We start from the raw sequence: 17,283 nt of genomic DNA, 5'->3' as shown, positions 1-17,283 counted from the left end.
GGCATGTCTTGGATGACCATGGTTCAGTTAGAGGCTTCAACTTCATTAGCATTCCTATAAAAAGCTTTATTTCCTATTAGCATCAGGACATTTTTTTAAAACTTAATCACTGTATCTATGCCTTCATATGAGTTTCTAATAAGTTAAATATTTTCTTATCTTTGCACATTTTATAATTTATTTGAAATGTATTGAATATATTTTAGTCAAACAGGTTCATTTAAAATCAATTTTGCTAGAAAATTTCATAGATTTCTCAACAGGAAACAAAACGTTTTCCAAAATAGGTCTTGTAATATTGCTTGAAAAATTAAAACACAAAATTGAAGATTTTCCCACCAGAAATAAGGAAATATTTAAAAATGATGGGAAAGTATTAAAATTTTTGAAAGATAAAATTTACATTATGATTAACATGACATTTTAATATATTGAGATAGGTTCATTATTAAACTTTATATTTGTTCTTTGTATCTTAAATATCTTAAAATGCAATATTGTATATTACAGTATATATGGTAAGTGATTTTTATAATCATGTTGGTATTAATGCTAAATAGAATGCAGATTCGTTTCCTACTAAGTACACATTTATTTGCCAGGCAATATACTGAGTTCTTTTTTTTTTAATTTTTTTAATATTATTTTTTTTTTTGAGAGAGAGACAGACAGACAGAAAGCAAGTGGGAGAGGGACAGAGAGAGAGGAAGACAGAATCTGAAGCAGGCTCCAGACTCTGAGCTGTCAGCATAGAGTTTGATGTGGGGCTCAAACCCATAAACCGTGAGGTCATGACCTGAACTGAAGTCAGATGCTTAACAGACTGAGCCACCCAGGCGCCCCAAACAGCCCTGTGATTTAGGTACTATCACCATTTTACCAATGTGAAAACTGAGGTCTCTGAGGGGCATGTAAATTGTCCAAATTACAGGTTTGTACACATATTACATATGGATCTTCCTCATTCCTTTTCAGTTTCATATAATACACAGAAAATAGTATCATGACAGTAGTAAATCCAGAAAGAAGTAACAACTTTTTGTGAAAACTTATCCCAGAGTAGCATAATTTTTATCTCAACACAACTGATCCCATGAGCTTTCAAATGTGTACTTATATCCCATAGACATTTTTGTTTTAAAATGTTGAAAATTATGAATTTGGGAGTGAAATTTTACATTATTTACCTTCCCATGGGTCATTTATACATTTATTACAGCAACCTCACGAGGTAGGAGTTGTACTCTGATAAAACTGTGGCTCAGAGAACTTAAATTGTCTAAATCCATACACTTAGTTTTGGAAAAGACTGGGATTTGTGCTTCATTCATCTCAAATCAAAGCCAGTAACCTTCTGGATAGTTTCTAGATCATCCTCTAGAAGCTGGTTGTGACAGTTTGGTTTATTTACATTTTCTAAATTTTCTTCCAGAGCAGAAGTCTTGCCCAACCTGTTAGTTGATAGAGAAACTGTAACAGCAGCAGAACTTAGGGGCACTTTAAAGTGATATTGTTGAAGTGTGTGTGAACTCTCCGCTTGTATTTACATGGACAATAGAAGTTAGAAGGAAGGTGGAAGGAGCAGGCTTGCATCTCTAGTGATTTTGAGCTGGCTCAGGGATGATGAAGAAATGGTTTCACCTGGGTACTGGGATGAGGACAAGCAGAGGTGAGAGCTGTATTGGTAGGAGCACAAGTGGTATGATATGCTCTTTACTTAATTTGGAAATGAAGCCGATTTATCTTGGGACAACTTTGAGATTTTATCCATAGTTGGATGTAGTCAGGATATAAGAAGTTATTTCCAGACGGTTCCACTGATCCTCTCCATCCAAGGCATGCCTCTTTTTCTTTTTGTTTTGTGAAGGGCACTCGGATGGTCCTTAGTGAGTGTCACAAAGCATTTGTTTTTCTTTCTTGAGCACTATTTCATTGTTATGCTTAACAATTTCAGCTAATTCTGTCTTTACCATCGTTTTAGTTGGATCACTCAGAATTTAGGACATATATTGGTTCAGACACAGAGTTTATGCTGCATTTATATACAAATGAATAAATATAAGTAAGTCCTATGTCAGTATCTATGTTTCAGTATATGTTTTCAGTGTACGATATTCTTTTCCTTAAAAATATATTTCTATAACTCTCTTAAACTAGAGACATAGTCAATATAAAGTCTTATAAATAGTAAAGGGAAGAAACTTAACCTCCAATGAGTTAAGAATTGCTCTGAAACCCATATTCAGCCAAAAATGTCTTCCTATACTTTGTCATAGTGTTTATGAGCTTACCAAATGTTTCTGAGTTAAGGAAATTACTTATGATATTTATATTAAATTATAAAAAATAGGATTATGTTGTACATGACCATAACTTATGAGATACACACATAAGAAAAGCTTAATGATTTTCTCAATGCTTTCTCAGTAGATTAAGGATTGATAGAGTGCAGTTGTACCTGAAAGTCAAGTTATTACCTACATAAGGGCATTGGTCCCTCTAACTGTATTTCTTCAAAGAATTTGATTTTTTGTTAGGATTATTAAAATACATTACTAGGAAGAAGATAAAAGAAAAGGAAGTATAATTATATTTTTTATTTTTAAAATAAGTCACAGATTCCATATTATTTCTTTATATAATATAATCCTATATCCTAATACTTGTATACTATTTGTTAGTAGACAATATTAATATCCTTCAAGATAGCTTCTTATTAGATTCGGAGGGTATCTGCTCTACTTGAAATCAACTAGAATTGAGCTCCTTAGAACCCCAGCTTTTTAGGCAATAAATCAAATGGTGAAAAAAAATAAGTTGAAATAGAAAAAAAGGGGGGGGGGCTGGGTGGCTCAGTCAGTTCAGTGTCTGACCTCAACTCAGGTCATGATCTCGCAGTTCATGGGTTCGAGCCCCATGTTGGGCTCTGTGCTGACAGCTCGGAGCCTAGAGCCTGTTTCAGGATTCTGTGTCTCCCTCTCTCTCTGCCCCTCCCCCACTCATGCTCTGACTCTCTCTTTCTCAATAATAAATAAAAATTAAAAAACTAAAAAAAGTTAAAAAAAAAGAATCATTTGAGTATCACTACTGATAAGTGCAAAAGTCACAAAAGGTTTTAGGAGCAAAAGTAAAATATATTGAAAATTAAGAAAAAATATCAATTATATTTATCTTCTTAATTTTTCCACAATTCCTACAAACATGGATAATTATAAATGCTAAGGTACAGTTTAATTATTCCAACTCTTAGATAATATTGTCTCAAGGTTTTTTAAATGAGTATCCTTTTTTTCAGAAGCAAAAACCAATTCAAAGCATTAACTTTTCCTGATCAGTAAACATCCTTAAACAATACCTCACGCATGGTGGCAGCTCTAATGTGACCAAGACTTGGAGATTTCATTCCACTGCTGGAAATTTACCTGGCCCTGTGAGAGAAAAAGAACCTGTTTTTTTGCAGATTGCACAAGTGGCATCACTAACCACATAAATAAAAGCTACAAATTCTTTGGTTGATGTAGTTCAACTGCTATGGCTACCCCAGCATCTTCATGCTTTCAAATATTGGTTTAAATGGCATTTTGTAGCATTTCTGCTTACTGAGATAATATGTTGAGTGTCAATAAATTTTCTTTGAGCATCTAATCACTGTGTCATCTGCAATAAAGCTTGTATTTTCACTTTGATGTCCTTTTCTAAAACATCAAGTATTTAGGTAATATAAAGGTAATGTGACTTCCTAAAGTCACAATACCTAAAGTATTTAGGTAATATAAAGGTAATGTGACTTCCATAAACTCATTGTGTTTTTTAATTAATTCTACCATTTTTCTGAACAAATGTCTTAATAGTTCTCTGCCATTAAATAAACATGACTGATAAAAATTTTAAGGGACAGATATCCTTGAAAAGTGTTTGCATTATAGTAGGAGTGAACAGCAAGAGTAAAATGGCTTCATATACTGTTTTTTTTGGGGGGGGATTTGAGAATGACTTGTACAATATATAATTCCATTTGTCAGATTAGCCCAGTTATTTCCCCCCTGAAAAACCTGTTGGTTTTTAAAGCTGCTCTTATATACCTTCTTTACTGTGATTCCTTAACAGTTGACCTAATGGTTAATTGTAGTTGACTAGTGGGAACACCCCAATTAATTAGTTAGCTGAGATTGTCCTTGTGTCTAATATTGAAGAACATATTTTCACGAAGACATTTTTTTATTCTTATTCTCTGTCTCTGCCTTTGGAAAAAAAGGCTATCATTTACCATGATATTTAATTTCAAAGATAAGGCATAAACTCATACTAAGGAAACACAAAAACATAGCAGCTATTAAATAAACTATACCCAGGAAAGCTGCATAGTGTACAGTTAGGATCTAGAACTATGGGCCTAGACTATCTATTCAATTCTGGTCCCATCACTTACTTGTTATGTAACCTTGAGCAAGTTACTTAACCTCTCTGTTTCAATTTGCCAGTTTTTAAAGTGAGGATCAGAAAACTTATGTCTATCTCAAGAGCTATTGTGAAGATTAGATGAGTTTATACATATAAAGTATTTAGAACTTAGTGTTTTCTACAGTAATTGTTATTACTCTCCTGGGCTCATATATGTGCCTCCAAACTACATGGAGATCTTATAGAAGGCCTCCTTAAAGAAGTATATTATGGGAAAACACTGCTTGATCATAACAATTTTGATATGAGATAAAGCTTAACTCATGAGAAAATATGCAGTGGATCAATTCCATCAATCAAGTGGATGACTCAGTAGGTAGAGCATACAACTCTTGATCTCAGGGTTGTGAGTTCAAGTCCCACACTGGGTGTATAGATTGCTTAAAAGTAAAATCTTTTTTAAAATATCAAGTGAATTGATGTATGGTGAATTGATCTTGACTCTTCTATTACCTTTCCATTTTTTAAATTTTAATGTTTATTTATTTTTTATATGAAATTTATTGTCTAATTGGTTTCCATACAACACCCGGTGCTCATCCCAACAGGTGCCCTCCTCAATGCCCATCACCCACTTTCCCCTCTCCCCCACCCCCCATCAACCCTCAGTTTGTTCTCAGTATTTAAGAGTCTCTTATGGTTTGCCTCCTTCCCTCTCTGTAACTTTTGTTTATTTATTTTTGAGAGAGAGACAGAGCATGAGTGGGGGAGGGGCAGAGAGAGAGGGAAACACAGAATCTGAAGCAGGCTTCAGGCTCCAAGCTGTCAGCACAAAGCTCGAAGCAGGGCTCAAACTCACAAACCATGAGATCAAGACCTGAACCAAAGACATGTAACTGACTGAGCCACCCAGATGCCCCTCACCTTTCCATTATTAATTAATCCATCAAAATTATCTATAGAGTATCTCTCCAAAGTATGTCTCAAATCCAACCAGTTTTCTGCAGGAGTGAGTGAAGGAATGAAGTGGCTTATTCTGAATGGTGGGTATAGTGGCCCAATTTGAAAAGCTGAACATGAACAAACTTTATCTAAATACTTTCTGTTGAGGATTCTGCCACTTAAGTTACTTGCCTTTATTTTTTCTTGGCATAGAACCTTTTAAAAAAATTTTTTTTAAGTATCCTGCAGACCTAAAGGCCCCAAAAAAGAAGAAGAAGAAGAAGAAGATTTTAGCTAACCCATCAAACTTAGTTTACAGCAATTCACTTCTTTCCTAAAAGAATCTATTAACATTAATATTTTTACTCCTCAAAGTATGCCTGAGTTTAGATGAATTATTCTTCAATTCTGAGTTTACTCCTTCTGGGACTCTTGCTCATGGTTTGGCTAATATAATGTTCCCTTGTTAACTATAGGAATCTAGGGATTTCCTAGAAATCATGCAAAAAAAGATTTATAGCTGAAATTTTGTATCTTTTTTTACATATATTTAATTTCTATGAAGAAATTATGAAAAAATAAGGAAAATAAAAAATAATCCAAGAGATCTCTTCAGTTAAAGTTTAAAATATAAGCCTTCAAGAAGAAATGGTGAAAACAAAAAATCTGATGTTCAAACTTCATTTCCATAACCTCTTCAAAACCCAACCTAGGCCCATTCTTTAGCAAGACAATTGGTAGTGAGTGAGCTTGGAAGCTTTGACTAATTTTTATTTGTATCAGGAAATTTTTGTGGAAGTAAAGAATTCAGTACAATAAACTCATTACTCTGGACGTGGGATTCGTTCAGAAGAGTCCTACGTTCCCATCCTTCCATCTTGGGCTAGGCTTCTATAACATATGCCGAGCAAGTCTGCTGATTAAAGAAAACCCAGAGACATTGGTAAGAAATAGAAATCTCATCAAAGGAATTCAACAAGAATAAGATAATAGTTTTGGCATTAGTAGTGTAGAAATGATAAAGCACCTATGATTTATTTTAAATAAATTCACCTCCATCATGAGGCTAATCCTGTTATATGAGTCTTTATAGATTAGAGATTGTACTACTCCCCACAATTCTAGCTAAATGTTGTGGATCAATAAAGTGCTGTGTGACTAATTGCTTAAAGTGCTTTTATTTTAAAGCATGTATTTACAATTTATAAGCGTACTTTAATAGGAACAATTTGCATTATGACCAAGAGAAGCAATTTATTTCACTACTACTTAAAGAAAAAAAAACAAGTAGATGAGACACTCTTCACACATCCTTTCAAATAGCCTCTCATCGTAGCCAGCCTAAGTTAGATAGGAGCATGTACATAGGAGAGGAAAGAAAGTAGCATGGAAGGCATTTTCAAAGAACACTAACCTTTTTCATCCCAGGTTAAAGGATAGCTAGATATGTGAGACTGATTTCTATTTTGGCTGATTTTTGAACCTTAATCAAGATAGCTACCAAGTCATAAGCCCTCTAAGACTTATGACTTAAAGCTAAATAAGATGGAGGAAAAAATTACTTGTTTGGGGTTTTGGTATCCCCAATTCAACCAGTCTACAAATTTGTCAAATAATGTTTATAGTCTATTATCAGGGACATCTAAAGACTCCTAGAATTTTGGAATATGCATACCACCAATATTTGCCGAATATGCTTTCTTAGCAGGTATCTAATTGCTGATAATTATGTATTCAGCTTGATGCAGATTCAAGTGGTTTTTGTCTCCATGGGAAAAATGAAGAACAGAGTCAAAGGACATACGCTTTCCTGACTCTTCTCTAGATGGAAACTCATACAAAAACAGTCTTCTCTTCACTAAAGAATTGGATCATAAACACTAAAAATTAAGAAACTTGTGATGTTTGCAGTCTTCAGGTTAGTTGCAGGTTAGAAACAATTCATTGCTCTTGGTGTGGATGAATATACAGGGAAAACAGTGCAATTTGAGATCCTTAACATCTACAGTGGATGGTTGACTATAGTGTTGCAGGGTGGAGAGTCGGAAATCATCAAGACAAAAATTATAATAGGGTTTTCACTAATTTACAACTTTTGGTTTTTTAAGAATAGGCACCTCAGTCACATATTTGTGTTGAATTTTAAATTGAATACTTTCTTATTGCTCCTGGAGTCACAAATCTCTATTATCTCTCCTCCATGGTATAACAAGAAAACATTTGATTCTTTCTTGCAGCACTTTGCTTTGAAATTCCCCTGAATATAGGATTTGGCATCTGAGTCCTTCTTAGTCTGTCTCCTGTAGGTTTTACTACACAGAGTGGCAGTAAAAAGAGTTTTATTCTTTAGAAAATGCTTCTCACAATTCTTGCTATCAAATTATTCATCTCTGAAGAACTGAATTTTGAATCCTAATAGCTTGTCAGAGCAGGAAAATGAAAAATAGCATGTTTACACTTCTCAACTTGAACCTCTGCCATTGTTGTTTAGGCAACAAGGAATGCTTTCACTCTTTCAAATCCAATAGAAATTTGCCCCTTTGGGTCTGGGAGTTAGCACTGTGCAACCAAACCCTTTGGTTTAGTAGTGAAGTACATGACTCTGGGGTTGAATGCCTAGCTCTGCTCATTAGCTGATATATAAACTTGGGTAATAAAAATTGTTGGGGAGATTAAACGATAAAATGTATGAAGCATTTAGCATAGTGCTTAGCACAGAGTAAATATTCCCTAAATGTTAACTACTCTTTTTGCTGCTGCTGTTAATATTACTATTAATAATAATAAAATTTGTCATTCTTACTCATTAATTTATATTCTTTGTTACCTAGATCACATATGATTTAATAAACAAATAATATAACAACACATTCATGTTAGAATACATATAGACTGGTTTTAACAAGAATTTTAGCTTGTAATTGCTGTATTGTTACCATTTGGTGATTTTGTTCCATATCCACTCTTTCATTACTGGTAAGTTCCTTTTCCTTAGTGTTTTTTGCCCATTGTAAAAGTTTTTCTCAAAATTTTGAGAACCAGAGAATTACTTATATTCCTCTTTTAATTCAGCCTGTTCTTTTCATTCTGTTCTGTTCTAATTTAGTCCTAAGTAACAGAATACTAAATCAGAAGTTTAAGCCATGAGTCTAAAATGTCAGAAATAAAATCTGTGAGATAGGAATTTCAAAGAAGATTCAAAGCCAATTATAGGATGCTTATAATCCTTACCCAACTCAAACAAATGAAAGGGTCAGGTTGTTAATGGTTGAAAAAGGATTTGTGAGTAGAATTTCTTTAACGAGCTATCAGCTATTGGGAGAGATGTAGAAATGCTTCCCTCTACCTCAAATCAAGAGAAGGGAGCTGCACCAGGACCCTCAGGAGATATTGGGAATGGAGTTTCGTTTAAACATGAGATCTAAAGGGTTAGCTGGTGACAGATGAGCAAAATGAGGGGAATCTATGTAGGTTTCAGTCTTTCCTCAAGTAATTTATGGCAACAGTTGCTTCGTGAGTGTTTCATGTGATTCAGATGTGGCCCATCCCTATTTGGAAGGATGAAAGGACCTTAGCACACGGAAGCTAAAGATGCAACTATAAATTTCCAGGGGGCTGTCAACATTGTAAATAACCAGAGTTTCATGTGCCCATTGCAAGGTGGTGAGATGTCTCCAGCCATGGTCCCTGGCAAAGAGTCCCTGAAGAGCCCATGAATGTGCTCATAGAAGAATTAGTTTTCAACACCTGCCAGGTCTAGTGAGTGCAGAGCCATCCTACAGTGTGCTGGTCGAGTAGAAGCTTGGCTTTTCCTTTCAGCCCTTTCTCTCCCTTGCTCCAGCTCAGGAGTTAAGGTGGCCAATTGGGGAAGAATGACCCAGAAAGAAATATCAACCATGTGTCCCCAAACGCACACCATTTCTGGACTCTGCCACAAACTCAAGGTTGGAAAGGGATCTTCTATGATCTTTGATCTTTGTTTTAAGATTGATGTGCAATATAGGTGACAAGACTTTCTAATGTTGGTTAAGATTTGGGCGACTTCACGTGATCAGGCAATGTTTATATTATGCAAGAATGATTGCAAAAGTCATGACACTACCTGAAAATTTCATCCTGGGACAGAAGATAACTTTCCCTTTTTGAGTGTTTTAAAAAGAAAGCAGGAGACAAAATAATTTTGCTTCATGAAAACACCCCATAAGTCTTATATGTTCATTAATTTTATAACCTCAGTAAAAAATCTGTTGCAACTGAGATGACACAGTCTTACAGTATATATAAAAGGAATTATCTCAAAGATAACTGGTGTGATGCTTAACTTGTTAGTATTTTTTTTATCTAAGTTCAAATAGAAAGAACATGCCATCATATATGACTATTTCCTGAATATTAAGGTATTTTGAGTAATTGGCTCAAAATTGAAATTGCTTATTTTATTTACTTTCTTTTCCATATAATAAGACTCTTCTTTCTGTACATTTCTGCTTTATATTTTTATTTTTGATAGATTAGATTCTAGGCAACCTCTCTAGAAATGTTGGCATATTTTCCATGTTAATTTTTTTCTTCAAGGTATATATAAATGGTGAGTGATTCAGAGACTGTAAATTCCATTAGTTTGTTTTGGAAGATTATGTCTTATCTTAAAAATTACTATTCTCTAATAGTCATGTGTTCAAATTCATAGCAACTAAGCCATGTATGGTAAAGGACACTGATCAGTAGAAGGGTTGTTTGAAACAACATGTTTTGATTTAAAAATATCAAGAAAAAAACATGCACAATTTTTATGTTTGACTTAGTAGATGTTTAAGCATGTCTCATGAGTTTCAGTTCTGTATTACCAGATTAAACTACAACTTCATGACGTTGTGTAACTACCACAGTGTGACCTGCTGTGCTCTTTAAATGCACAGTCTGAAAAGAACGTGTTTGGTAACCGTGGAGAAATGTGCCACAAAACCCATTGCAAAATGGAGTCTTCAACACTCACTATTTGCTTCAGATTCCTGACTTCATGAGGTTTTTTTTCCACAGGCTTATTTTGTTTCCGTTCATCTGTTTGCTTGTGTTTTAGGTGAACCTGATCTTCATAAGAACTCAGAAGACCTAGTAAATGCTGAGGAAAAACATGCTGATACACACTCATAGGTTTGAAGTACCTTAAAGGCTTCTGTCATGTTAAACATGAGAGGTAATTTTATTTTTTAGGCAAGAAACATAATTTTTGAAATGAATGGCTTGTAGATATCATTAGAGGCAAAGTTACCTTATTTCAATGCCCTCCTGGAATCTTTAAAAAAAAAAAGTCTCTCCTGTTTTCTGAAGCAAAATCTTAAATATTTACTTTTTCAAAGAATTTAATTTGTTCATCAATAAAAATTATACTTAGTGAGACCTTTTAATCCTTTAAATTAATAATCTGGAGGCTGTGGAGAGGTTTAATCCTGATTTCTCTTCCTACTTCACGTAGGAAATATGAATGTTCACATTGGGTGATAACAAAGCAAGTACATATTATGAAACAGACATCAATATTTGCTAAAATCTATAGACATTTGTTTGCATCAGTGTTTTTTTAATTCAGCTTCTGGGGTCTGATTTTGACCTACTAAATCATAGGTTGAATTATAACTCTGGGAATGATGCCTTGGAAATCTGAATTTTTAATAATCCCGTCTGTTGGTAATTCTGTACACTACAGTTGAGAACCATTGTCTTGGGCCTACAGAGGAAGTGCAAGCTGTTAGAAGGGAAGGTTGTGTAATTATAGTGGAGATGTCTTAGTGTTTCCTTTAAAAAGTAAGAAATCCCACGTGCTATAACGAGTCCTGTTCTTGGGGGTGATGGCCGCAAGAGAGAAAATGCTGAGTGCCATATACCAAGTCGTTGAAATGTTATCAGTAGCTCCTCACATGTTGCTTTAGATATGAAAGAGTTAAACTGTGGTTAGATTTTAAGATGATTTATCTCTCAGTATTCTTGAGTTGGTTGTAAGACTGTCTTTTCTTGATAGCAGTTTCCTTAATACCAACTATCAAGTATCCGTCACTGTGATCAACATCTTACATATATAGTATCTCACTTAGTTCTCTTAACAATTTCAGAGTCGGTGGTTGTGATTCCTATTTTACGTATGAAGCTTGGGTAGATATCAAGCCCACAAAGTGGGTGTTCAGCAAGTAAAACCGATGTATGTCTACATTTAACAATTTTAACACATTGTCTCATATTAGCTACAGCAATTTCTTTTCATCCCTCCATCCAAACTATAAATTTATTACTTTAGAGCTCACAGCTGTTTCAGAAGAGTCCTTAAGTTCTGATGACATACAACATACCCTCAAAGTATGTTTTAGGAAAAACTAAATTCAGTGGAGTATTTATAGATGTTTTAAGTACAAAAAGGTTTCTGTTGAATAAATTCCATTAGAAAACTGAGTTAAACAAAATTAAGCAAGAGTCTTCATTCCTACTCGATGACCAGTGCACACTAAGTAGCTTCAAAAGAAAAAAGTTAAAAATCAGCATTTCTTATGTATTTATGATATGGAACTGGAATATTTATGAATATTTTCCAAAAATTGTGTGTAGGAAACACAGGTCACCAGTACATTTGTAAAGCTGACTATTTAAGCTATGAAGATGTCTCAGGCAAAAAAAAAAATTATCTATAAAATTCTGGCATCTCGTCAGTAAAAGACTTCAATGGGATTCAACTGGCAGTTACTGAAGCCTCTTTTTTTGTTTTTCAACTAAAAAGTCTCCAAAGCTGGAAAGATTTGAGACCCACTCAAACTAAACAGTGGTATTTAAACTCAGGCAAGCTGTTAGACATTTTTTTTCCCATCAGCACTAACTAAATCCTGTAGTTTTCCTCTCAATTAGAGAAAACTCTGCCTTTGGAACACAATCTTCCAGAAATCATGGCCTTCAATAGGTGAAATTTATATGCCTTCAAGAAATAGGCGGGTCTCTAATATAAGGGAAGTAAAAAACCAACAGGAGTGGTGACAACTGGTAACTATGACTCAGGCCCACTGTCTAGAAGGGTGAGAGCAGTGGTCAGCCTTGGAAACTTCTAGAAAGGGCACAGCACACCTGACTAAAGGCTGCAGCTAGCCAGTCTTTGCATCCAACATATTTTCACCATGCACAAATTAGGAAAAAATCTTTCCATTTTTAATGTTGACTCAAAAACTTTTTGAAACACTATGTAAACCAAAATAAATATGTGTGAAGGTCAGATTTTGCCTACAGGCTCCTAGTTTGCATATTAACCACACCTTCTTTGTGACCTATAGCTACTCTTTCACTGGCAGCCATCATGGAAAATTTAGATCTTATGGAAGCCTGGATATATCTCTGAGAGCCATTGCCTGCTGCATTCTCAGTGTGTGGGCCCCGGTATGAGATACTTTCCCAGGAAACACGTCTAATTCAACGTGCACCATGATGAAACCCCATAAATCAATGTGCAACACTACACTTAGAGCAAGAAATCAACCTTTGAAATCTACTTGTAACACTGTTGTATAACTTCACTACTATTTCTAAGAAATTTCTATCCACAAAACTATTTTGTTTTGCTTACTTTTTGAAAATGATTTTGTTAATTCAAGTGAATGAGATTGGAATTGGATGTACAATGCATTGCTGCTTTATTATTTCAAAAGATTTTAAAAGGTGCGGACATATAATTTATTATATCGTCTTCTTTGAAGGATATATCAGAGGTTTCTGGCACTTCAAAAGCAAACCAATATCAGATTTGGTACTCTTTGGGAGGGAAGTGTTCCCTCTTCCTACCAAGAGGGAACTGCCCTTTAATGTTGCGTGTACTGTCCAAGAAGAGGTCAAAACCTAATGTGTTGTGGTCTAGATTTAGTTTTGCATTTGCTTTGTTTGACTTCCACACTGATTTGAAATATCTTTTTGAATATCTTTAAGCAGGACTTACGCTCATTAGTTCACCAGAGTCCTTGTGACTCTACTGGTTTCACATTCACACAGGCCCACTTACCTCACTTATACTGCCTTCCAGGCTTGTTTTTAGCTACTTGAGTTTGTGACTTCTGACCCAAGGAATCCAAATTTTTGCTGGAATTAAAGAAATAAAACATACACACACACACACACACACACACAATAACAGGAATTCCAATGGGTATAAAACAAGTATCTATTATATACTGATAAATCCTTTATTTCTGACAAGGTATATGAAGCCCAATGTGATATTACCACACAGTAATTGATGCATGTATATGACTAAAACATGATCTTCATTTTCATTTAGATTTTATTTCAGGATAATGAGAACGGGACAAAAACATCCTAAATCCTCAACTTTCCACAAAGTGATGTTCTCCTTTTCAACACACACGTGGATCAGGCCATTTTAATGGACTCCTATATAAGGAACTAATAAGAAGAACATAAATTCTGAGCTAGTAACTCTGGCCAAACACATTCAAAGTTGCCATTTTTCTTGGTCAGTGCTTCTGCCATTGTCTTTCCTCCAAAAGACAGTCTTGGAGGAAATGTGTTGGTTGTTTTCATCCAACTTTTTCAATCAAGTTAAGGAAATTTTTAAGACAAAAGTTGGATAGTTTAAAATTGTCATCACTTTGAACCGGTAATAGTATAGGTGACTGTGATATATGTGCAAAAGATGAGGCATTTTTAAAATTAACTTTCATGTATTGTTTTATGCAGAGTTGTGTAATTACAAATATTTCAAGATTTTTAAGTAAAAGGAAAGCAAAACAAAATTATGGGCAAAGATTTTTTTGTAGCTCTGAAGAGCAGGCTAGATTGTCCCACTTTTAAATACATGGGAACAGCATGAGGGGTGGAGCTGTTCAGAAGCTGTGGTTGAAGTCCCATGATGACACTGGAGCTTTACCCTGGTCCCACGACCTAATGACCACTTCATGGTAACTGTCAAGCTGGGAAACTGCAGTGAAACCTGTCCCTGGAAGCAGTGGACCAACTTGCCTCCATCTCTGTGGTTTCAGAGCACTGATACGTCACCCACACGGGCGTCATCACAATGCAAGTCACACATTACCTATGCTCTGGGATAACAAGAACCTCCAGCCATTTTTGGAGACAGATGTTAGTGCTCAGAATGGAATTTGCCTTCTGGGGTGTTGATCCCATTAGGACACGACAAAATATATTACAGGCCAAGGGATAAGTGACAAGAAGTGTGTGTGTGTGTGTGTGTGTGTGTGTGTCTGTACTCAAAAATATCTATGAAGATGGAAGCCCACACTTTTCTGTACAGATAATAAGATAATAGTATTGGGTGTGACTTTATAATTTTCCTACACAGAAACGAACTGCAATTCTTGGAGACTCTGCTTCCTTGTCATGTTTTGCCTGAGCATGTGCAGAGCCCTTCCTTTGCTCCAAACTGAAGAACTACTTTTATTTGTTATTAGCTGACAAGAGAAGTCAAGCACAATTAGGTGTTGTAACTTTTCACTGTGCGAACACGTCGATGATCCTGCGATGAATCTGTCTTTGTGAAAGGTAGAAACTGAATGGAAAAAAACAAGAGTAGCCATCAATTAAAGAATAAAGTGAAGGAGGGTCCATCCATCCAATGAGTTTTCTGTTGCACCTGCTTTTTTCCTGGGTTCCATGATGCTAAGCAATATTTTAGAAATTGATAGAATCAGAAGCTTTTAAGTCTGAGTGGTGGGATTTTATAACCCACAACTTAGATCTCCTTTAATGTGTAAGCCATATTCTATATGCATATTAGGTATGCATCATTCTAATTTAAGATATATTTATGCATAGACTGTGCATAAAATGCTTTTAAATGTTCTGTGAATAAGGTCCTTAATTTTTGTTTCACCTGAATCTTGTGTAGAACTGAGCTAAATAACTGAATTGTATCATAGACATTATAATGCAATTGATATTTTAAATGTAAGCAGTACAAATTGATCTATGATGATATGTTGGGGGAAATTTATAGATATGTACATCATGGTGACTTTTTGTCTTTTAAAAAAATGGACTTTTTATTTCTATTTATGAAGACATTATAACTACTGCTTTCAAAGTCTTTTTAAAAGTAGCTATTTACCAGCTAGAAAATATTCTGCATTTAAAATAGAATCTGACTATCTGGGAAGTGTAATTACTTTTGTTCTTATTTGAGCCAGTTGTCTTTCGGGAAAGCTAGAGAATCTCTCCAGGGAGAAGTAAATTGAAACATCGCTTCTCAATTGTCATAGGAAACTTGTCTATTTTGTTCCTATTGATACTTTAAGATCTATAGGCTTTGTTACGAAAACAAAAATTGAGAAATATAATGAATTCATCAGTGTCTGTATATGGGCTTTCACCTAATTTCCCAGGTTATTTAACTTATAAAGCACTGTGACTGAATTTCCAGAGGGAGTGGAGAAAACACGCTCCACTTCAGAAGAATTGTCACGCTGTTGATACGCTTTTTCCTTTTCTAATCTCCCCTCCTTTCTCCATTCCCTCCTTCCCCTCCCCTGTTCGCTTCCCTTGTTCTTTCTTTTCTTCCAAGAGGGCTACTAACTAGTGCTGACTAGAGGGAGTGGGCGTGGAGGTTACTAGTGCCCATCCCCCTGCAAACACCAGGGATGGGTGAGAGGGTCAATGAGTCAGGCCGCTGCATCTTGAATGTCCTGCTTTGCATTTTTATCCTCAGCTCCACAACATATATTCAACAATTTCATGCGCCTTTTTATTTAACCAGTAGCTGTTTTAATTTTTAACTTGACAAGCTACAATTCTTGTGTTTTTATTCTACTGTAGTTCTCTGTATTTCCTATTACATATGATTGTTAAATAAATCATACTTGAGGGAAAATATTGTGAAACATTTGGTGTCTGATATAATTCAATTTGGTGGGGCATTGAAAAGTTGGAGAAATCAGGAATACCGGATAGATGTGAGTTTTGGTATGCGTTCTGTCAGAAAATGATTTTTGCTCTTTCTTTAATAGAATAATTCATTGAACATTTATTATTTGCAACCTCCTGGCTAGATGCGTGTTGCATATAGGAATCTGGAACCCTGAATCTTTTCTCTATAAACTTCATATCTTATAGCAGAGATAATTCATACACATAAATAACCAAAATGCCACATAGAAAAGTAACCAGGTGCAAGTAAAATGCACCTGTGGATATTAAGGAGGGTAAAAATTGCATCCATCTTCAGGGCTTCTAAGAAGACTTAGAACAGCTTGCACATGAGTTGATACTTAAATAATAGCAAAGCTCATGTTCATTGCCTATTTTCTATGAGCAGCCTCTGTGTAAACACTTAACACATATTATCTCTAATTCTCAATAATCCAGCAAAGTGTGTATTGACCTGAGTAGGGAAATCAACTTTCAGAGAAACAGCCTCATTTAGGCCATGCAGGTCCCAAATGGTGGACTCCAGACTGGATTTGCTTCTAGGTCTCTCTGTCACCAACAACCCCTTTTTCTTTCTACTACATCTCTGTGGGGCGGAGCAGAAGCACAGTGGAAAGGAAAGCTGTGTGAAGAAGAACCATGTGGATAAGGTAACAGTTGAGAGTAATAAAAAAGCAAAGAACATCGAATTAAGGTGCAGACCTAGAGAGTGTCAACTAAATGAATTAAGAGTAATTGGTACAATCCGTGTCACCTCTGAGACTCTGGCTCCACAGTGCCAAATCACTCAATTAAAACATAAAAATGTATCTAGTCATCAGATATATGACATTTGACTGAACTTTTATTTTAAATGTGATTCCCTGGTAAATTTCCATGTCATAGCAAAAAGCTCTTAAAGGCCATATTTTAGTTCTGAAATACATTGTGGATATAAAATACATATCTTCTTTGGAAGCTGTATGAAGCCTCTGGTCCTCTAATTGCTTTTCTAAATATTACAAAGCTTATCTACCA

The 17,283-nt window shown here is 35.1% G+C and overlaps 1 protein-coding gene across 7 annotated transcripts in view; it reads left to right on the top strand.

Annotated features, from left to right (window-relative positions):
• Positions 1-16,220, top strand: part of PDE1A (phosphodiesterase 1A) — a 329,787-nt gene extending 313,567 nt beyond the window's left edge. For 6 of the 7 annotated variants that reach the window (XM_043577217.1, XM_043577216.1, XM_043577219.1 and 3 more), the window contains 2 exons: positions 10,424-10,540; positions 13,646-16,220. In XM_043577217.1, coding sequence (XP_043433152.1) covers positions 10,424-10,497 — 74 coding nt within the window. In that variant the 3' untranslated portion in view covers positions 10,498-10,540; positions 13,646-16,220. The remainder of the gene's footprint in view (positions 1-10,423; positions 10,541-13,645) is intronic. The other variant, XM_043577218.1, reaches the window with a different exon arrangement.
• The last annotated feature ends 1,063 nt before the right edge of the window (positions 16,221-17,283 follow it).

This window comes from Prionailurus bengalensis, chromosome C1, assembly GCF_016509475.1.
Source record: "Prionailurus bengalensis isolate Pbe53 chromosome C1, Fcat_Pben_1.1_paternal_pri, whole genome shotgun sequence".
NCBI lineage: Eukaryota > Metazoa > Chordata > Mammalia > Carnivora > Felidae > Prionailurus > Prionailurus bengalensis.
The sequence above is the reverse complement of the archived record's forward strand: the minus strand, read 5'-3'. Positions and strand labels throughout refer to the sequence as shown.